Source organism: Ylistrum balloti, unplaced genomic scaffold (genome assembly GCF_031769215.1).
Source record: "Ylistrum balloti isolate Yb309-2 unplaced genomic scaffold, AGI_CSIRO_Ybal_v1 Utg372156, whole genome shotgun sequence".
Lineage (NCBI taxonomy): Eukaryota > Metazoa > Mollusca > Bivalvia > Pectinida > Pectinidae > Ylistrum > Ylistrum balloti.
In genome coordinates, this window is record NW_026783025.1 from 10,295 (window position 1) to 34,500 (window position 24,206).

The 24,206-nt window shown below is 36.3% G+C and overlaps 1 protein-coding gene across 1 annotated transcript; it reads left to right on the top strand.

The window, feature by feature from the left end:
* Positions 1–14,123: 14,123 nt before the first annotated feature.
* On the top strand, positions 14,124–20,348 carry LOC132564307 (LIM/homeobox protein Awh-like). Its single transcript, XM_060228977.1, has 5 exons — positions 14,124–14,246; positions 17,991–18,187; positions 19,236–19,447; positions 19,823–20,092; positions 20,281–20,348. The coding sequence occupies exons 1-5, from the start codon at positions 14,124–14,126 to the stop codon at positions 20,346–20,348; spliced, it is 870 nt and encodes a 289-aa protein (XP_060084960.1).
* Positions 20,349–24,206: the final 3,858 nt, after the last annotated feature.

A 24,206-nucleotide genomic window follows, 5' to 3' on the forward strand; every position in this document is an offset into this window, starting at 1 on the left:
TGAGTTTCTAGTCCTGAGTAGTGTTCTACTGTTTGGTGAGTTTCTAGTCCTGAGTAGTGTTCTACAGTTTGGTGAGTTTCTAGTCCTGAGTAGTGTTCTACTGTTTGGTGAGTTTCTAGTCCTCAGCAGTGTTCTACTGTTTGGCGAGTTTCCAGTCCTCAGTAGTGTTCTACTCTTTGGCGAGTTTCTAGTCCTCAGTAGTGTTCTACTGTTTGGCGAGTTTCCAGTCCTCAGCAGTGTTCTACTGTTTGGCGAGTTTCTATTCCTCAGTAGTGTTCTACTCTTTGGCGAGTTTCTAGTCCTCAGTAGTGTTCTACTGTTTGGCGAGTTTCCAGTCCTCAGTAGTGTTCTACTGTTTGGCGAGTTTCCAGTCCTCAGTAGTGTTCTACTGTTTGGCGAGTTTCTAGTCCTCAGCAGTGTTCTACTGTTTGGCGAGTTTCTATTCCTCAGTAGTGTTCTACTCTTTGGCGAGTTTCTAGTCCTCAGTAGTGTTCTACTGTTTGGCGAGTTTCCAGTCCTCAGCAGTGTTCTGCTGTTTGGTGAGTTTCTATTCCTCAGTAGTGTTCTACTGTTTGGCGAGTTTCCAGTCCTCAGTAGTGTTCTACTGTTTGGCGAGTTTCCAGTCCTCAGTAGTGTTCTACTGTTTGGCGAGTTTCCAGTCCTCAGCAGTGTTCTACTGTTTGGCGAGTTTCTATTCCTCAGTAGTGTTCTACTCTTTGGCGAGTTTCTAGTCCTCAGCAGTGTTCTACTGTTTGGCGAGTTTCTATTCCTCAGTAGTGTTCTACTGTTTGGCGAGTTTCCAGTCCTCAGCAGTGTTCTACTGTTTGGCGAGTTTCTATTCCTCAGCAGTGTTCTACTGTTTGGCGAGTTTCCAGTCCTCAGCAGTGTTCTACTGTTTGGCGAGTTTCTATTCCTCAGTAGTGTTCTACTGTTTGGTGAGTTTCTAGTCCTCAGTAGTGTTCTACTCTTTGGCGAGTTTCTAGTCCTCAGTAGTGTTCTACTGTCTGGTGAGTTTCTAGTCCTCAGTAGTGTTCTACAGTTTGGTGAGTTTCTATTCCTCAGTAGTGTTCTACAGTTTGGTGAATTTCTACTCCTCAGTAGTGTTCTACTGTTTGGTGAGTTTCTAGTCCTCAGTAGTGTTCTACTGTTTGGTGAATTTCTAGTCCTCCTCAGATTTCTAACATTGGTACGTTTCTACTCCTCGGTAAGTTTTTTAGTTTGTATCCTCGGCAGATTTTGAAACAGATGTCTCTGTCTCTCTCGCTCCATATACATATATAGATGTTGATGTTATCATCACTCTCAGTTTCCCTTTTATATATTATTTTGCCTTAAAGACAATGATTTACTGATAGACAGTGTTGTGAATATGATTAAGTATAAGAGGTACAAGACAGGGGCGGAAAGCATATACTAGTACATGTGGCCATTTAATGTGAAAATGAGAATAAATGTGGAGTGTTTTTTTTAATGAGAATATATAGAATTAAACAATTTAATTAATTTATTTTGACTAATTTGATTTTTCTGGCGCATTTGTTCATTCACTGACTACACTTAACCATTATTTATGTCTGGTAACTTATCAACGTCAGCCAATTAATGTTTTGTATTAATTAATTACCTTATCAACTGATTTAGTGATAAGTATAGAAGACAGCATTGATTGTAACCAGAACTCCCGTCAATATCCCACCTATGGTTATTCAACCTCGTCTATCTTTTATTAATAGCGAATATTTTATGTCACTTTTTATATTTTACGAACTTTTGTGAATGCTGTTTGATAATAACGTCACAATGTCCAGCGGCGTTCATTCCAACGCCGACCTACATAGTATACTGTACATTACGAACATAACAACATAACACGTTCTTTTGTTCGTCCCGGTGCCTAATAATTGTGACTTTTGAGGTTAAGATGTACAAAGTATGAAACTTAGTAATACTTCTTTGTAGATATGTCATACTTTTATAAAAGTCTGTGATCAATTTCACCACGAGCAGTTACATACATTAACTCTCCAAAACATACGGAACTGTGATAGTCATTTAAAACTTGTAGAAAATAACAGGTAGACATTTTAACATAGAAAGTGGGAGGCAGCTGAAAAGTTGGTCACAGTCAACATAAGGATACCTAACTGTATTCGTTCTCAAAAGTTTATAAAACTAGAGGAAAAATGGGGGGGGGGGGATATTTGCATAACAATATTCCTCAGCAACTGATATGCTGAGGACTATTGTCATGCAAAACAATCTGTACTTTGTCATATTTACACAAAAATGTACAGAGCTGTTCACTTTGAAAAGCTCATGAGATAAAGGACGAATGTATTCCTTCACTTGGGTTTGATCTGACGGCAACATTAAACCTTTATCAGATGTTCTCATTTAAATTTTTTTTATCATTATTAAAAAAAATCAACGTTAGATTTTGTGTTGTCCTCAAAATCCATCGATTCTATTTCTGGAGCGCACTGTGTCACATTCCAACTGCTACACTGTTTCACTGGAAGATGCTACAATAGCAAGAACCTGCATGTTAAAACACTGTTTATAGACCCAGCAGTAATAGAGTATTATGGAGACATTTTGAGAATCCAGTATGAACGAAACAAGTCTTCATCCTGTATATACTTCTGTATCTAAATGTTTGTATTACAACAGCAAATTCACTAGTGTTTCATCTTTCTAAAATAAACTGATCAAGTAATCTAGGCTAAACATATCATTAAAAAATCAATTGTTGATATATCTTAACACACAATATTTGGTACAGCTTCCAGTGCAATTTCTAAGTAAAGTATCTGTATTTTATACAAGATGTAATTACAACAGAATATGGACCGACATTGTTCCTTGTTTTTTTTTTTGTAAGCCCATACTTTTCTATTTAACCTTTCATAATCATGGTATTTAATCCGTGAAATTGTCTTGTAACATTTTCTCATTGCTTAATAGAAATATGTATAAATCCCGTATCTCCATTTACTGCAACATTAAACGAATAACAACGACGAATACCTAAGAAAAAACTACCATTTACTGCAACATTAAACGAATAACAACGACGAATACCCAAGAAAAAACTATTCTATATTATTTTGTATATGTCAACGATTTCGAATCGATTTTCGTTCTCCAAATATAACCAACAATTTGATTTTGAAGACTTAAGCCAATTTCTTATGTGAAATGCTGACGATTTAGTAATTTTCCAGAAACTGTTGAAAACTTCAATGACAAAAATCATTAGATAATCGTGATATTTATATCAAGAAATGGAAATCATCTGTTAAATGCTGACAAAACGATAGGTGTTGTACCCCGTAAACGCAAAATGATAATCGAAAGAATGAGATATGGACTTATAATGGTAAAACAATAGATTGTGTTGACTAATTTCCCTTTTTTGGTGTAAGATATTGAAAATTGAGATTAAAACTTTTGTAAGAGGTTACTTAAAGTTTAAAAATCCACCAGTAATGTAATTTTAAACTAGGAAACTGGTCGTTTCACCTTTGTATTACAAGAAAACACAGAATTGTAAAACACTGGTTTAAACTTCTAGGTACGAAAAATCCTATCTTGAATACTACACGTGGTATTTTATTAACAAAACACACACACACTTTTACACACACGCACGCACGCACGCACACACACACACACACACACACACACACACTCTCTCTCTCTCTCCCTCACACATACACACACACCTTACACACACACACCTTACACACACACACTGACTCCGTGTTGCCATCAGGAGCCAGAGGTGTCGACGAATACACATGAATACACACGATAACGATAAAGTTGGTGCAGCAGTGTCATTGTACTGGGTCAGATCACAAGTCATTCGGAAGCATAAACCGTTATCAGAGGTGGAATCACAGTTGTATTGTACCAGGTCACGAGGCATTCCGAAGTATAAGCAGTGGTATTGTATCATACAAATAGAACCCTGCTGTACTGTAACTGGATTAGCGGTACATACAGGGGACCGTATGTCGTGTTATTCTGTAGCTTTGTCTGCCGATTACCAATGAGCATTGATGTAGGACAGTGACAATCTGTCCATGATGTAGGGCCCGGCAATCTGTCCAATACAGACCTCGACCCCGATAATTTACCTGTGTGATCATTTCAGTATCATTTGTAAGAAATAAATATCAACCTGTTGTGAATCACACCTATAGCGATTTATTGTAGCGTTCTTCTATATCAATATCGATTTTAGCCGGTGTTCCGTAAAAATATCAATCTGCCGGCTTTTGTATAACCCGAGATCAAAAGACAGGCGTCGCCTCCGCGCGCCAATGTCAAGCCCAGCCTCGTCGCAGCATGGTGGCGCGCGGTGGATGAAAGTGACATTGGAATCTACATCCGTCAGACCTTTCTGCTTCGCTCATACCCAAACCTATTCATTATGACTTCTTAGAAGGCCCTAATCCGGTAATCGGTCGTAATTTGTATCAATTATGAATTTAGGCGCCGGGAAATGATAGATGATCACAGTTACCCAGAGTGACGATTGCCAACGGTACGATTCGACGAAGATTCTCCCTAATTATTTTCATAAAATCTTGAAAAGAGATCGAAATGATTGTTCATGATTACAGACTAAAGTCAATAAAGATATAAAGCGCAAGCTTTTGAGAAAATTCAACACGGTAGAAAATCCGTATTAGTTCAACCGTCATGTGAATACATCCCGCAAACGTGTTTTTGTTGTACTGAAATGGGAAATATTTCATCTTAGAAAATAACCACTTTGAGATGAATTAGTTTTTATCTATCTCGGCACGTGCACGCCTCGATGCGTACGTTATTGGAGAAATCTGGAAAACGGTTTCTGTCTGTATGGGAAGATTACTCTGGAACACATTGACATCTTGTACATTGGAGCGAAGACCGAGAACAATGAGGAATGTGTTCAATATAAAACACTGGAAGATAATAGTCCACATGATATTGTCTCAAGCAAATGGTCATCATAAACAGATTATGTTGAAAATGTTGTTTCATTAAGAAAATACGTGTTGATTTTTGAAAAAAAAATGTTATCAACTGTAATGAAATATTGTTACATTGTTAGTTTAAGACAAATTTTATTTTTGTTTCCTTTTTTAGAATATATCCTTTGTTCTTCTAATGTTTTTGCGACATATATAGGATTTCGATTACAATATAGAATACCATATATTTACATATCACTGAAGATAAGACATTTTGGTATCGACAATGTCCGAGTACCGCCGACGGTGCCCGCTAGTTCCAAACTTCTATTGACGGACAAGTCATTAGTTCAATGGTTCACGCTGTAATGCTTAGTTGTCTACATAGTTCCGTCGTTTCAACTGTCAAAATTTACGTTTCTGTGATGATCAGCCATCTGTTTCTCTCGACCGATGATATTGGTAACACATGTCATTGAGTTGCGCTTGGAAAATTGCGTGTTTGCCGTATCTCTTGGTTTTGCGTTTGACGAATTCAATCGTTTCTATGGGTTTTGCCTGTGGCGTATTCATTAGTATATGTTGGTTTTGTGTTTGACTCTTTCAGTCGTTTTTCTGGGTTTTGCGTTTCACGAAGAAGAAATACTGGAAAAATGGATATTCACTATTTCCCGACAAATTTATTACGATTTATTACGATGCTAATGGACGCAGGCTTATGACCTCTATGTCCATATCGGATACTTCTAAGAAATTAAAATGAATGTTACTTCCGGTGAAAAAAATTAGGTCATCAATGGTAATATTATCATTTTTTTCCAATTTCCTTCTAACAAGATTTGAAACTGCTTCACATAGAAGCATTAACTACGCGCCAAGGTAAATCATTCCAAATATTCACTAATTCAAAACTAAAGTTTTTTCATCCATCTAGACAGCAACGTTTTCTATAACGACCCTGGTGTTCCTTTCGTCGTGTTTATTTTTTTTTATGTTTTTAAATGTGTCTATATAAACGTTGCTTGTATGTCAGGTTTTTAAAACCAAGTACGATTTTTGTTGCTCTTCTGTGTAAATTGCCAATAATATCAATATTATTTTCAATTATAGCAATCAAAATGAAAAAGATTAAACATAGTTTATTGCTGTTTAGCAAAAGGATTGGGCAAATGTTACAATAACATTATTAACGCCCTTTCCTTTAGAAGAAAAACAATTTCATGTACACATTTCAAGATGGCTCAAAATAATTATATACATATCATTTTTAATTAATTAAGAGAGAGAGAGAGAGAGAGAGAGAGAGAGAGAGAGAGAGAGAGATTTACTCGAATTTCACGGCTGAATAATTACATTATTACAAAATACATCTTAAATATATCATACATTTAACCGCACCAACCGAATCATGCTATCACACAACACAAGCATGCTCGCAAGCCATGAAAATTCGTACACAAATTAAACTAATTGGAAAGAAATAATTATGCGGTTTCAAAGAGAGACACAAGAACGTGGAATGTGACCTGTCTAAAACAAGGCGAGTACTCAATATGTACTGTTGAACATGTATACATATATCTTTATCATCATCAATAAAAAAGTGATGATACCACTTACTAATTTGACTTAAACCAATGAAAACGGTAATCGCTGTGTATATCGATGATAACAGTATTGTTGGTAAATACTTTGTATATACAAATGTATAATCTCATTATTTATAACTTCCGAATAGATATTCTTTCGTAAATAAAAAATTAAACTTGACACAGAATTTTGAATATTTTTGTTGACATTTCAACAGTGGCAATCTTGTTCCGCTCTGTATAGTGTATTCCAGCATAAAATTAACAGACGTTTCGTTTATAATATATAAACATATGGTAGTTAACCTTATTTCATTAATCTCTTATTTCTGTAATTTTGTATTCTCGCTCGGCCTCTTTGTTTGTTGTCTGGAGTCCGCTCCACAATTGAAACTAGAAACAAGTCTCGTAACAAGTAAAACAAAAAATATTGATATTGAAATAAGATGAACGTGGAATACGACAATTTAAATAGAATACAGGTATGAATTTTATATTGAATTAAAACATGACCTACATAAACAAAGGATTGGATGGTTTAGAAAATATATATCGTATATATATTTCGTAAAACCATCAACTGTGGATCCATTTTTTGAGAAATATGTGTTGGAACCAAGGACTCGGATAAAGGCAAACCAATTTTAAGCAGATTCCGAATTTCCAATTGGAAAAGAGCTCTGGAAGTGTAGTCCACGTAAAGGTAGAGTGTGTATATTTTGTGCTAACGAAACCGGAGACGACAATCCTTTCAAACGTAATCATGCACAAATACTACAACTTAGGAACAAATTTAGTCCAGATGGTTGTTAAAAATACCCACGTATCAATCAAATGAAGGGAATGTTTTTCGTAAATGTTTGACGGTATTTTTTTTTTTTTTTAGAAAAAATTAACTTGTTAAGTGGTTTACAAATAGCGTAAGGAGTCCTTATAGTGTGCTGGAATCATCATGTTTTGCAATCCTAAAGCGAACATGTATTATCATATATGAAGTAGAAATTTTGACAGTTGTGTTTAGTGCATACTTGTATACTTGTAGCTATCAAAGCTGTTCGAATGCATTAAAACGGTTTTTGGTATCATTTTTTTTAATTATTTGTTTTTCAAAACTAAAGCGGAATTTGTCTACCTAGGGCAAACGTTTCCCGGTGGCCTACAGTGAGTATATAACGGTGTCTGGTGAATGACAGACATATAAATGATTATGCAGCACAATATTGTATTTAATAGCGTTAACAATCACAGCGTCCGAATTCCCATGTCCAATTTTTACCAACATTACGTCAGTCCGGAAATCCTCACGTCGACTGCTGTGATTCTTATTCTCTCGAGATCTCGCCGTAGTAAATGAGATTATGTCTTATTAATCTTTATTCATGAAGGTCGGATATTTTATCGAGCGCTATCTCGTTAGTTTAATTGAGTAAACCGAAAGTAGGACTCGGCGCGTGCGATGCATTCGTCCACTGCGCTGGCTCGTTCCGACATCATCCCCTTCACTTGCTCCGTACGATCCCCGATTTCACGACGGTTTCATGCCTAGTTTGGTGATAGCGTTGATTAGCTAGTAATGTGGAGTTGATCCTGAATCTAAATCCCTAGAAAAAAAATCAAGTGTATATTTGTAAAAGCAATACGATACCACCGGAATCAATATCCGGGTTGGATGTACCGTAATCGTTCACGCTTTTATACTATTACTACCACTTCCTGTGCTATGTGCTATTGATTTCCATTGGATATCGACATTTTGTTTTATCAACTTAAACAGAACAGATATGTTTTGACTTGTTGAGGTTTACACTGGTGTAAACACTTACTGAACTTAGAAGCTTTGAAACTCGTCATCCAGTCTTTTTCTAGGAACATCTTCCCCAAAGCTAACTGTCACCTAACCTAATTTTATCACATAACAACTAAGAGTGCTCCCTTCAGTCGCGTGATTTCTTTCCAACATATTTGCGATCACTTGAACAACTCAGTAATCTGTTGCATTACTAGAATCGTTTATGCACGTAATGGACGTTTTGTTGGCGGCACGGACGTAAACAAAAGATCTAAAAAAAAAGATGTTTGTTGTATTTTTTATGATCGTTTGAAATGAATTACATAAATCAAAGTGAAAATTTAGAAACGAATATTCTCACTTTTTTATTAATTAAAAAATAGCAAACAATATGTAAGTCAAGTTCGTGTACAGCGGTTCTGCGTAGTAGAGCTTCTCTCCTCAAAGTTTGTTATTAATTAGTATGTTAGAAGCGAACTGTATCATTATTCCTGCGACGCGAGACGATAACCAGATAAATTATACATCGTAATTATACTGAAAGGACGATGTCGTTGAATTCGTCATTAAATCTCGGTGTTTCAATAAGAAATAAAACAATTATACCATACTGCGTGAAAAATCTATAATCCACTGATTAAAATCAAATATTAAAAAAAAAACACAAAACAAATTGAAATAATTTGTACAAGAAATGTGGTTGTGTGATGCCAGTGAGTTTCACTTCACCTAGAATAACGGTCTGGACACGAACTCGTTACACGTGCAACATACGCGCCTCCCGTAGTGTTACTACAAAACGATATTCAGAGATGTAGCTGTTTCGCCTAGTATCATCACTGTAGATATACAACGGATAACAAGTTAAAAATATTTTACCTTTTACATTTCTGTTAAAAGTTTATCTTTTTTCGCTTTCAGTGAATTGATTATAGTTGTTTTTCGTTAATTGCGCCGAGCTATGGGATCGCCTCGGGTCAGTTTTTAGACGGATCTCGCCATCCCCGAGTGATTCCGGAAAGTACAGCATTAACACATCTTTCTCTTAAAAGTACTTCTTAATATCTTTTTTATCACAAATGAGATCAGAAGCTAGAGTCATAGTGCGGGAAATAATGTCGATTGAAGTACCATGTAGTGACCACATCACGCGATATTTTGTGAGATTTGACGTACTCTGTCGAGGATTTGTCGCACGCGGATGCATTTCCGGTATGGTGACGCCACGCACTGTTCACCGCGTAATATCTTCCCAGCCTCTCAAGAATGAACTCCGTTGCTCCTTGAATTGAAGCGCCATGACAGTTGATCAAAGCCATATTAATGATGTCGTTTCCGTTACTTTTGATAGATTTGATATGGTCGAGTGCGCATGCGTTGTTTTGGTACATAGTCGGACGTTTTATTCCCATCCTGATAGGTAAACTACATATCACCGAGCAGCTCGGAAATCCACTGAATCTGCTGTGGTTAAAGAGACATGTTGGGCACAACGATAACAACTTAATGGCCATACCAGTTAACAGAATGATAAGCAACATCGTTTGACTGACATAGTCGTCACTATCATATGATCGGCAAAGTAAGACAGTACACTGCTGGAGAAGACGTCATGTCAACGCTGTAGTCCCACGTTACACTGGATCCCTGCAAACGAATATCGTAGCATGCAAATTACTTTTGGTTGGTACAGGAACGAGTAATTTACACAAATACAAGTTGTCGGAGTACAACAGCAACAAAGTTCGACATGTTGAATTAAGTAAATCTGAGAATGCCAAGTGTATAGCAATTACCAGCGGCATAATTGTAGACCATCGATATTCCTCACAATATACTTTTATTCCATACATTCGTTACGTAACACCGTTTTAGTTCTTGTATGTAACTATTTCCTATAACAGATCTCTGAGGTACGAGACATGTCTCTGCTTATCTCGGCGGTTACAGTGGCCCTGGTTACGAGACAGGTCTCTGATTATATACGTCTATCTACTTTTCACCAAGTGAAAGCCTCGGTTCTTTAATCAAAGCTGCAGTGTCTTGCAAAACGTCTTGTCAAACGTTCCTATTAATCAACCAACCATGAAAATATTCCAAGTTTACCAATGAACCAAATGAACCTTCACGGTATTCAGTCAACCAGGAAAAAAAACTTTCTTAGTAATCAATCAGCCATAAAATATGTTCCTGGTAATCATTGAACCAAAAATATGTATATAGTAATCAGTCAGCCAGAGAAACGTTCTTATTAATCAGCCAACCGTAAAACTGATAGTTAGCTATCAACCTACCATACAAGCGTTCCTGGTAATCAGTCAACCATAGAGAACGTTTGTGATAATCAATCAAGCGGGGAAACTTTCCTAGTAATCACCCAACCAAAAAAGTCCCTATTTCTTCAAATAACCATGGAAACGTTCCTACTAATCGATCAGCTATAGAAGCCTTCCTTGTAATCAACCAACAATAAAAAAATGTCCCTGTTTTATTACTTAGTTATAGAAACATTATCACATTTATCACAATTTATTATAATGAATAACAAGAATTTAATTGTACATGAGTAATATGTTGAATTTCCTCTACACTATGTTAATTTATTGTGTGTGTGTGTTGGATAAGAAAGTCTGCGTTCCTTTGTTTTTCATACCTGTAAATGTTTTATTTCATTCTGAAGTGATGAGCAGCAATGCTCAACATAGTAAAGAATTGATTTGAATTGAAGCAATGAAAACGTTCCCTGTAAAACAGTGAAACAGCATTGATATCAGTAACAATGATTTTTTCCGAGAAACGATTGACTGAACAAATAGTCAGTTGAAAATATTGACAATTTTCTAGCAAATGAGTTAGATTTGTCTGTAAAAAAAATGTATCTCCGACTGATAGAACACTTAAGTGATGAAAAAATATCTTGTTCAATTTGTTTACTATAGGGGATTGAGTGTATCGCCTCGTGAACAGTTCGAGTCATTTCGAGGCGGTGTTTTTGTTAAGAAACCAGCAGTAGTACAATATTGTCTGATCATATGTTGTTATAACTTTAATTAATATGAGACTGAAGATAATAATTTCTCTCTATCCGCATGTCCTAGACATTCAGAATTAAGAAAGACATTTATTGAAAAACATTATCGGTAATACCCCATCTGTATTCAGAAGTTGAATTTTACTGAATACACATAGAAGATTAGGATAAGGAATTATACTGTAGTAACAGATCAGCAGAGAACACGGAAATGAATTGATACCGAGATTTAATATGTGTAATGTTGTCGGTGTGATAAAGGTGTTACCTAAAACGATATTTTTCTACACTGTCAATTCAATGTATTACTGATTTATTGCCGACGACGACGATGACGACGACGACGATGACGACGACTGTAAGATTTAGACTGACGAACAGACGATAAGGTTTGTAGCAGATACCCATCTGCATTCACTAGCACTCCTGTTCGTGTTCAATAGATCAGATTCATATGACCCATTTTTATTTTCAAGTTCAATATTCCAGAGACAAAGGCCAGTCTACATATCTTATGTAGATAATTTGCTTATAGAAAAACGAACTTCAGTTAATCACAGATAAATGGTACATAATCATACAAAATCAAACATTTAAAATGTGCGTGCAAATATCAATTTAAAAATAGAATTGTGAACCTGATAAAACCTGTTTTTATTACATAAAGCATAATATTAATTCATAAAACTTACCAAAATGTGGTTACAAAACATAAAAATATACCAAAAGTCCATAACATACATTTCATTTCAACAAATTTTATTGCACAAAAGTGTACAACGTGATAAAACAACAGACATAGCCTATAACAGACTTTCCATGGGGATATGGTTTCAATGTATTTGTATAAAATTTGATGGAATTTGACAAAACATCAATTAAACTAAGTGAAAACAATACAAGTGCAAGTACACGGAGATAAGGTAAACAAAATATATGTCTGTTGCACACAAAATATATGTCTGTTGTACACAAAATATATGTCTTTTGTACACAAAATGTATGTCTGTTGTACACAAAATATATGTCTGTTGTAAACAAAATGTATGTCTGTTGTACATAAAATGTATGTTTGTTGTATACAAAATACATGTCTGTTGTACACAAAATATATGTCTGTTGTACATAAAATGTATGTCTGTTGTAAACAAAATACATGTTTGTTGTAAACAAAATGTATGTCTGTTGTACACAAAATGTATGTCTGTTGTACACAAAATATATGTCTGTTGTACATAAAATATATGTCCGTTGTATAGAAATTAGAAAATATATGTGTATGTCTGTTGTACACAAAATAAAAAAGTGTATGTTTGTTGTACACAATATGTATATATGTTGTACATAAAATAAAATGTATGTATGTTGCACACAAAATAAAAAAAAATATGTGTATATCTTCTTAAAAACATAACCTTATCGATTTCGATACGAACAGAACTCCTTGTTTCTATTTAAAGATATATTGTCATACAAACAGAAACAAACATAATTATAATCTTATGTACAAAATACTATCAACATATCAACCTTAACACAGATATCAATATAATTTTTCCCGCGTCCATATTTCAATGAAATAATTATTTATACAAATGGATATTGCTACATACAAAATATGTTATAGAATATGCTTGTATAATGTGTATTTTTTTTATAATTAAACGTATTTATAGGATATACAAAATAATTGTTATTTACATAATTTAAACTAATTAAGACGTGTATGTAAATAAAATACATCATATATATAGTGTTCGTTAATCTTTGCTGCAATACTGTACACAGAAAATCGAGGAGAAATTATATTACACTCACTGTTAAAATTCAATACAGATATATAGTTAAAAATCAGGGAGTAGAAAATAGTTCATATTGTGACTATAGTCTTTTTAGGAAACACGAAAACTATTTAATAGGCTCGTTAAATATGGGTACTTTTAGCAAATTATATGATATACACTTAAACTGTGTATGTGTTTAATCCGTCTGATGGTCAGAGAGAAATGTACTAATTTTATCTAAATATCGCTTTATTTAATAATCCCCGTCAAAGTGATTTGTTAGACAACAGTTATAACATTTGATTGACCTATTCCATGTTTAAGAAAGGCAGCTGAAGCGTAAAATTACTGTGGTAAACAATTCAATTTTAAAAAATCACATATTTCTGATATTTTCTAAACTTGATTTAAAAATGATTTAATCAACAGTATTCGTGCTGTCATTGTGTGAACTTAATCGTGTTATGTCAGTGATGCCATGTAACATCGTTTACCAGTACAAACATTCAAGTTAAAAGATTATAAACCGTCCTATGATTAGAAAATTCATCTCACTTCAAATGACAGTGAAACCATCAGACCGTGACACGGTCTGTAAACAAATTTGTTTATTTACATGATTAATACAGGGAGTTGAATTGTAACATTACTCTGATGGTAGCGACACAATGTGACTGACACCTCGCCACCCGACCACCAGTGTACGGCTCTCTAACCAACACACGATTCTGATTGGCTGAACCGGGTCGCCTCTGACTAGTGTTCACGACCGTGTTTTCTTAAACACGACTGAACACTAGTCTCAATTAAGGCGATAAAATCAGCGGTATTCTTGGAAATTTCATCAGTGATCGGAAAATAATCGAAAGAGTTAGGTTACTGGAAGTTCGTGTAATCTGTATTTATAACGGCACCAGAACACACTATTCTACAACAGGGGCTGATTTGCATATTAAGTTGAAGATGAGACTGACGGACTCAAGTTTTGAGTATGAGGATGAGGAGTATAAATATATCACTGTGTTCGATGACAACGATGAAGATGAATCTAGCGAGTTCAAAACCAAGTACTTAAGGATGATCAAGGTGAGTGGACCTTATCAGATTTACCGTTATCTCTTAAATAACGGGATGTCTTATTTTTTTATTTTAATATTGTGTTTTGCTTGTTTTGTATATTTATATACAATGTACATATCTATTATACGAAATAAATAACATGTATTATACTATTCGTTTGGTATAGGTCTTCGTCTGTCGATTTTATAAAAAAAATATAAGTCATTTATTATAAGTACTTATGTAATTGGGACGCCGCATTTATTTGGTATCTAGAGAATTTTGAAAAAAAAAAATTGTTTCTCGATAATTAATATCTTGATTGTGCTCAGCAAGTTGGTTATAATATCGTAAGTCATCGTTGAGATCCAGCTATCTTAATATATATATATAATAGAGCTTGGAATACTAGATATATAAGTCTTATATAACAGGTGTAACATGTCTAGAATATCCTGACAACTTTGATAAATCCACTTAATGTAATAGGTTAATCGTTGGTATTTGAACTAAATATTTCTGTTTTAGAATATACAGTTCATTTCGGCACATTGACAATTTTATTTCATATTTTAAGAAACATTAAAATGAAGTAAATTTTCGTCGTATTTATTAAAACAAAAAAATGCTACTAAATAATGGTTACTGTGCAAAATCATACCGAACTAAATCCATGCTTCAAGGATAATGTGTAATAGCAGATAAATGGGACCCACAACAGAATGATAACAATTTCTCAATCTGTACTGCCTTGACCGCAATCTGGAGAGACATCTCAGAAACCACATCTCGGATCCAGAAATGACGCGCCTCTAGTTAAACATTACTAATTCAATATAGAGCCTTTCTGGAAGGGGGATAAAAACGGTGACAAATTGCATTACGTTTCTGTCCATCATCTTTTGTTAGGAGATTCAGAAATGGGAAATTCATTTTTTATCGAAAGTCAGAAACGCGTTCCTATCTTTTGTGCTACGTGAGAGAATATTACGATTCTTGAAAAGAGATAATTCTTCGAACCATCAGCATACGATGTGTATGCATACCATATTGGTGCTTCATTTTCATTGGGGATATGATTCAACCTTTTAAGAAAATCGCATCCCGAACCCTTTTAGTATGAACGACTTATAACCGCGCTTTATATTTTACGGATTGGTTTAAAGTAAAGAAAATGCGTGTAGGTTCGCCATTGTATTGGTGTTGATATTGAGACTAGAAAGAAATGTATTACCTAGTGAAAGACATGTCCGTTTTTACGCTGAAATTCCATTTCTGCCTCGTGCAAAGTCATCTTTGTGCTCCATTAAAACGCCAACTTCGGGTCCGCGACTGAAGCTTGGCGGAAGTGCGTTACCCCGAACTCTTTTGATCCACACTCACTTTCCACTTAGATACTCCATCTGACTGGCTTCCTAACTCCTAGGCGAGCCGTCACCAGCGTCCGTCCATTAATAGACAGACCACTAAACCATTTAAAGGTATTTTACCAGTGTTTCTGTCACGAAAACTACAAAATGAAAATCCATTTGTTTTTGTAAAAACACTGTATTATTATTTCAGATACGAAACCATTATAGCTAATGTATCGTTGTCATAATGGATATTTTCTCGTTTTTTTCCCCCAAGAAGCATTTTTACTAAAAATCACCTGACAAACCTGTTATACCTGTAAACGACCGTATGATAATGACCGAATAGTTATGCTGTAGAAAACGCTACATTTTATCAATAAATATAGACCCAATATTATTATATATACAATAGTTAATTTTTAAAAGTAGATCAATAGTGATTTTCATATTTTTCAATATATATATAATCAAATATAAATTTAAAAAAAATCAGGAGTAGTTCACAATATGTAATAGAAAGTCATATAAACGCTGTATTTACAAACGTTTTCAATTCAACATTAATAATTATTATTTAGCAAAACATTTCATTCGTACATTCTACTAGTCACAATTTTCCCAGAAAATTTGACTCTGCAACAGGCACATTGTTGTGTGTTTACACCTTTCTATATCTGAGATCAACATGTCTAATCCGTTTTGTACAGGGAGTCGTACACTTGATCAGAGTACATAGATAAGAATACGACAAGGTTACCACACAATAACACTATGTCTGCAGACAAGTAGGGGTCATCGCCGCCCCACCACCAGGGGGGCGACCTCCCGGGGCGTGTCCATACAGTGTCCGGCTTGTCCTGACCCGTATGGGGCAAGGTCACAGGGGCAGTATAGATGTCAGGGATAAGAGGATTTTAAATGAAAACATTCTTATTTTTTTTCTACTCCAACACATTAAGCCATCAGTATGTATACATAACTTATATAAACAGTTTTATCCGGGAATAACACCCGTCATCTGTACTGAAGTGATTGGCGAAATTTGAACACGTATTTAACTACCTGTCAAAGTAGGGTAATTCGCATTATAAGTGCTGTGATATTTTACTATCACATAAACCAATATGTTTATAATTTTCGTGTAAGTTGTACCCAATCCTATTTTTTAACAATATGTTTAAACTAATAAAAAACTTCCTGCATAACTATTTGCGACCAGGAATTTTTTTTATTTATTTACTTTCTTTATCTAATTATTCATTCACGTCCAAGGTTTCAAATTTTAACGTTAAATATTTTTACACCCATTTTCACAACTGAACGCGTAATAGCACATCTGTGTTTTATTTCCATTGTCTGTTTGACTTTCTTCCATTTAAAAGTTAGCTAGAAACTTAAGGCCATTTCAGGCCAATAACATTTTTATAGAGGGCCATTAATTATATAATATGAAAATAAATGTTCCTGAAATGTTCTACATTTAACGACCTGTTGAGTATCTAATATCTATACATCTTGACCATCACTCGGACTTCTCCGGACAAGTCCTGGTCAGTCGGATGTCATTTTAATGTCCGATTTATTACAGCGATAGAGAACACAGACTTCTCCAGTTCAGTCACAGAACCATTTCTCCAGATGTTAAAAAATTCGTAATAAGTTCCGTCAGCTTATCGTTTGCGTATTTCAAATTTCAATTCAGCATTATTTCGTTTAAAAAATGCAAATATTTATTCAGTCAATTCAAAATATTTATGGTTGTTTGATGAATAAATTTAAGAAACCGATTTCTCTTCTATATCTATAAGTGAGTTGTTATCTATCAAGAAACTTCGAATCCAAACTATACAGAGTCTGGCATCTCGGTCCAGATGGGGCCCTGAAAGGAAGATGCTGGTGCGTTCTGACACGAGATTTGACACATTGTTAAAACATTAGGAGTAGGGTTTACTTAAACGCAATAAATACTAAGTGTGTTCTCAACAAGCCACTTAAGTGTTGGAGCTGAGGGGGTTTTTACTACTTGGTCGGGGACAACTCGGCTGTTTTGTTTTACAAGATTAATTAACAATGCATTGATTATCACTTATCTCTAGGATGTCGTATTAAGTGACGACAGGGGTGAAAGTCACACAGACTCGACATCTCAGCGATCTGCTGGTAGGGAATATCAAAACAGTTTTATGAATCCATTTTTATAATAAAATATATAAATGTTGATTAAAACACAGAAATTCAGGATCGCTCAATATCGATGTTCACAATATTTTTTCAATATGAGTTGATGAATAGTAGATGTTCACCGTTATATTTTTCCCCATGAAATGTTCTTTTTTATAATTTTCAGAGAAGCTGTTTTTTTAAATTAAATTTTACTATTTATTTTATGACAAACACTTTTTCTCTTTCTTTGCAGCCTGACAGTGAGAACGGCGACCTTTGTTTTGGGTGTGGTGACCTGATATCTGATCGGTTCCTGCTGAGGGTGGATGGTCAATCTTGGCACATGTCCTGTCTACGCTGTTGTGTCTGTCAAACCAACCTGGAGCGCCAGACCTCATGCTACATCAAGGAGGGACACATCTACTGCCGGACAGACTACACAAGGTTAGGGTCAGTCTGTTTCTAAGGTTTTAATTATTTATCGCAAATATCTGTATCTCAGAGATAGCCCCAGATTTTTTTGAAAACTGGACCAAAAACATATTTTTGAAAATAATATGCTTACAACAATTTTCTTTCGACTCAATAAAAATATATGTTGATGCGAAAGAACCCCCCCTCCCCCCCAAAAAAGAAGAAGAAGAAAAAAATGAAACAGTATTAAATATCAACAGAAAATTTTCCTTTTGTTTAGCAACATTTCGGAAAGGCTGATCGTCGTACTAAAATAAATCAAAGCGATGAACATGAGAACACGTCGGCTGATATTATGTTAAACGAATGAGAGATTCAACATTATGACAATTTAGCGGAGAAATTGACCGAATAAAGAGAAATTCTCTAAAGATCCCAAGCTACATTGTTACCCCATGTCGACTTCGGATCAAATCAAACAGAATACATGATCCCGGCTCGTCTGGAAGATACTGAATGCCAGAAATGAGCTATCTTCCGTCGCACGAGACAAATCGCGTCAAGACTTGGCTGTGCGGACCGAGCTTTCGTTTATAGGCCAAATTAGCATCAATTGAAAAGGTTGAACATCGCAACATCGTACGTTCGTTTGATGAATACAAATTTATTGTATTGATTGAGTGTAATTAGGCAGAAAATGATGGCAGATCGGGAAATATCGACATCCAGGGTGTTCCCGGAAACACAAAATTAGTGTGATTTCCTTTCACTGTCGCTGGCCTGTTGGGTTAGCTTTACGTTACGGCGTGAGCTGTCGTCAATGTTATAGTGTTGTTATCTTTACCTAATTAGATTGTGATTATAGATTGAAATATTTCAGTAAGCGAAAGAAAATCGAGAGTAGCGACTATATCGGATTCTACAAACAATTTTTTATACGTCTCATAGTTCAATATTGACACCACAATAAAATATTATTGCCCTTTGGTATGAAATAAATCAGCATTGTTTTTTTTATATAATGTTATTTTGTTAGTTTCCCAAGTTCAAGAACAAATCTTATTTTTTTTCCTTTTCTTAACAGAGAATTCGGTGTGAAGTGTGCCAAGTGCTTCCGGTCAATCCAAGCCAACGATTGGGTAAGACGAGCACGTGACCACGTGTTTCATCTCGCATGTTTTGCCTGTGACAATTGCAAGCGCCAGCTATCCACGGGTGAAGAGTTCGCTCTACAGGAGGGGAAAGTACTCTGCAAGACACATTACATGGAAACTCTCGAAGGTGGTCCGAGAAAAGGTGAGACTATTATGCATAGTGAACCTTGTTAAGGTGTTACTCGACGTGAACCCATTGTCTGTTCACGGTTTCCATATCAAGGTGATAGTTGGTATACATTTTACAAAGTAATTATCACCAATCACAAAAACAGGTGTAAATTGATATACTTATAATTCAATATTCAATCATTCTTTCTTGATCATTAGAAGAAAATAGGTCAAAGATTTTGTCACAATAAGGTGTCAAGACAACTTTTGTAACAATTGATCTAACCTGCATTTGTCTGGCACCCCGTGTATAGAGTACTTCCAATGACGGGTATTTGCGTTGCTAGTCGGTCGGGTAAATCTGCTGTAGAAGTTGTTTTAAAATCGTTTTTTTTTAATATTACAGATTCTGAAGGAAGTCAGAAGTCGAAGACAAAACGCGTCCGTACGACATTTACAGAGGATCAAGTACAAGTTCTACAAGCCAACTTTCATCTCGACAGCAACCCAGACGGACAAGATCTGGAGAGAATTGCCCAGATCACGGGACTTTCTAAACGCGTGACGCAAGTGTGGTTCCAGAATTCAAGAGCGAGGCAAAAGAAACAGCAGCAGCAACAGACACAAAGCGGGAACACCAGTCCATCATCATTGTCCTCGCCATCTAAACTCTCCAGTAAGTCGATTCGCTCTGTTGCTTTATGCGTGTCCATTGTCTGTATAGCTTGCATCATATACTTCATTCTTTTTTTTAACAATTTTGAAATATCACATAACGTTAACGAAAAATGTCACTTTGAATGAAAATACTTCGATGACTACTAGATTTGTACTTTGTAATGATATTTTTTTATATTGTTGCAGGTCCATCTAATTGGTACATCGGTTCCGAGAGCCCTATGAGTGAAGACAGTCCGGCGTTTTCAGATTGACATTAAAAAAAAAGCTGACGACGGCGATGCGAAACAGATCTTTTGTGATTTGCACAGATATGGAACAAAACAATATCATTGGATAGTTCTGGTAATCACGTGATGTGTTATATCAGTGTCGTAACCAATGTTGTGTGACCATTTGTGACAGTTTATTGTGCTATTAACGGACTTAGTGAGACGTGATCGCTCTTTGTTCATGCTCACGTTGAACAAATCATGTTCAACATCCGCGTGTGTTGTCATAGAAACGCCACACACTGTCTATAGTGTCCGTGCTGTGATGTCTTTAGTATCGGACAGTTAACCACTATCTGAGGAACGTTTATGAAGACATGAACACCAGCGATTTGGTGCATCAGTGGAGTTGCTTATCAAAGATTTTATAAAACATGAATGTGTACAGTATATTTTATTGTATAAATACCGGTTTTTTGTTGTTTGTTTTTAATGTAAAGTTATACACCAAGATAATATATAAGTATAAATATACAAACGTGTTGTTTTTCTTTTCGAATAACTTTTGTGTTGGGAAGACTGACGGGCTGTGATTTGTACTACTTTTGTGTAAGGGAGACTGACGGGTTGTGATTTGTACTACTTTTATGTAAGGGAGACTGACGGGTTGTGATTTGTACTACTTTTGTGTAAGGGAGACTGACGGGTTGTGATTTGTACTACTTTTGTGTAAGGGAGACTGACGGGTTGTGATTTGTACTACTTTTGTGTAAGGGAGACTGACGGGTTGTGATTTGTACTACTTTTGTGTAAGGGAGACTGACGGGTTGTGATTTGTACTACTTTTGTGTAAGGGAGACTGACGGGTTGTGATTTGTACTACATTTGTGTAAGGGAGACTGACGGGCTGTGATTTGTACTATTTTTGGGTCGGGGAGACTGACGAGTTGTGATTTGTACTACGTTTGTGTAAGGGAGAATGACGAGTTGTGATTTGTACTACTTTTGTGTAAAGGAGACTGACGGGCTGTGATTTGTACTACTTTTGTGTTGGGGAGACTGACGAGTTGTGATTTGTATTACTTTTGTGTAAGGGAGACTGACGGGTTGTGATTTGTACTACTTTTGTGTCGGGGGAGACTGACGAGTTGTGATTTGTACTACTTTTGTGTAAGGTAGACTGACGGGTTGTGATTTGTACTGCATTTGTGTAAGGGAGACTGACGGGTTGTGATTTGTACTACTTTTGTGTATGGAAGACTGACGGGCTGTGATTTGTACTACAAATGTGTAAGGGAGACTGACGGGTTGTGATTTGTACTACTTTTGTGTAAGGGAGACTGACGGGTTGTGATTTGTACTACTTTTGTGTAAGGGAGACTGACGGGTTGTGATTTGTACTACTTTTGTGTAAGGGAGACTGACGGGCTTTGATTTGTACTACATTTGTGTAAGGGAGACTGACGGGTTGTGATTTGTACTACTTTTGTATCGGGGAGACTGACGGGTTGTGATTTGTACTACTTTTGTGTAAGGGAGACTGACGGGTTGTGATTTGTACTACTTTTGTGTAAGGGAGACTGACGGGTTGTGATTTGTACTACTTTTGTATCGGGGAGACTGACGGGTTGTGATTTGTACTACTTTTGTATCGGGGAGACTGACGGGTTGTGATTTGTACTACTTTTGTGTAAGGGAGACTGACGGGTTGTGATTTGTACTACTTTTGTGTAAGGGAGACTGACGGGTTGTGATTTGTACTACTTTTGTGTAAGGGAGACTGACGGGCTTTGATTTGTACTACATTTGTGTAAGGGAGACTGACGGGTTGTGATTTGTACTACAAATGTGTAAGGGAGACTGACGGGTTGTGATTTGTACTACAAATGTGTAAGGGAGACTGACGGGTTGTGATTTGTACTACAAATGTGTCGGGGAGACTGACGGGCTGTGATTTGTACTACTTTTGTGTAAGGTAGACTGACGGGTTGTGATTTGTACTACTTTTGTGTAAGGGAGACTGACGGGCTGTGATTTGTACTACTTTTGTGTAAGGGAGACTGACGGGCTGTGATTTGTACTACTTTTGTGTAAGGGAGACTGACGGGCTGTGATTTGTACTACTTTTGTGTAAGGGAGACTGACGGGTTGTGATTTGTACTACTTTTGTGTGTGGAAGACTGACGGGTTGTGATTTGTACTACTTTTGTGTAAGGGAGACTGACGGGCTGTGATTTGTACTACTTTTGTGTAAGGGAGACTGACGGGTTGTGATTTGTACTACAAATGTGTAAGGGAGACTGACGGGCTTTGATTTGTACTACTTTTGTGTAAGGGAGACTGACGGGTTGTGATTTGTACTACTTTTGTGTAAGGGAGACTGACGGGTTGTGATTTGTACTACATTTGTGTAAGGGAGACTGACGGGTTGTGATTTGTACTACTTTTGTGTAAGGGAGACTGACGGGTTGTGATTTGTACTACAAATGTGTAAGGGAGACTGACGGGTTGTGATTTGTACTACATTTGTGTAAGGGAGACTGACGGGCTTTGATTTGTACTACTTTTGTGTAAGGGAGACTGACGGGTTGTGATTTGTACTACATTTGTGTAAGGGAGACTGACGGGCTTTGATTTGTACTACTTTTGTGTAAGGGAGACTGACGGGTTGTGATTTGTACTACTTTTGTTTAAGGGAGACTGACGGGCTTTGATTTGTACTACTTTTGTGTAAGGGAGACTGACGGGCTTTGATTTGTACTACATTTGTGTAAGGGAGACTGACGGGTTGTGATTTGTACTACTTTTGTGTAAGGGAGACTGACGGGCTGTGATTTGTACTACTTTTGTGTGTGGAAGACTGACGGGCTGTGATTTGTACTACTTTTGTGTAAGGGAGACAGACGGGTTGTGATTTGTACTATATTTGTGTAAGGGAGAATGACGAGTTGTGATTTGTACTACTTTTGTGTAAGGGAGATTGACGGGTTGTGATTTGTACTACTTTTGTGTCGGGGGAGACTGACGAGTTGTGATTTGTACTACTTTTGTGTAAGGTAGACTGACGGGTTGTGATTTGTACTGCATTTGTGTAAGGGAGACTGACGGGTTGTGATTTGTACTACTTTTGTGTTTGGAAGACTGATGGGCTGTGATTTGTACTACAAATGTGTAAGGGAGACTAACGAGTTGTGATTTGTACTACTTTTGTGTAAGGGAGACTGACGGGCTTTGATTTGTACTACTTTTGTGTAAGGGAGACTGACGGGTTGTGATTTGTACTACTTTTGTGTAAGGGAGACTGACGGGTTGTGATTTGTACTACTTTTGTGTAAGGGAGACTGACGAGCTGTGATTTGTACTACTTTTGTGTAAGGGAGACTGACGGGTTGTGATTTGTACTACTTTTGTGTAAGGGAGACTGACGGGTTGTGATTTGTACTACTTTTGTGTAAGGGAGACTGACGGGCTTTGATTTGTACTACTTTTGTGTAAGGGAGACTGACGGGTTGTGATTTGTACTACTTTTGTGTAAGGGAGACTGACGGGTTGTGATTTGTACTACTTTTGTGTGTGGGAGACTGACGGGCTGTGATTTGTACTACTTGTGTGTAAGGGAGACTGACGGGCTGTGATTTGTACTACTTTTGTGTAAGGGAGACTGACGAGTTGTGATTTGTACTACTTTTGTGTGGGGGAAACTGACGAGTTATGATTTGTACTACTTTTGTGTAAGTAAGATTGACGAATTGTGATGTGTACTACTTTTGTGTAAGGGAGACTGACGGGTTGTGATTTGTACTACTTTTGTGTAAGGGAGACTGACGGGCTGTGATTTGTACTACTTTTGTGTAAGGGAGACTGACGGGCTGTGATTTGTACTGCTTTTGTGTAAGGGAA

What these genes read in the sequence shown, in the direction of transcription:
- LOC132564307 (XM_060228977.1), top strand. Translation starts at nt 14,124, where the DNA reads ATGAGACTGACGGACTCAAGTTTTGAGTATGAGGATGAGGAGTATAAA. An exon ending in AGTACTTAAGGATGATCAAG is followed by an intron (nt 14,247 to 17,990) that starts GTGAGTGGACCT and finishes CTTTCTTTGCAG; the next exon opens with CCTGACAGTGAGAACGGCGA. An exon ending in ACAGACTACACAAGGTTAGG is followed by an intron (nt 18,188 to 19,235) that starts GTCAGTCTGTTT and finishes TTTTCTTAACAG; the next exon opens with AGAATTCGGTGTGAAGTGTG.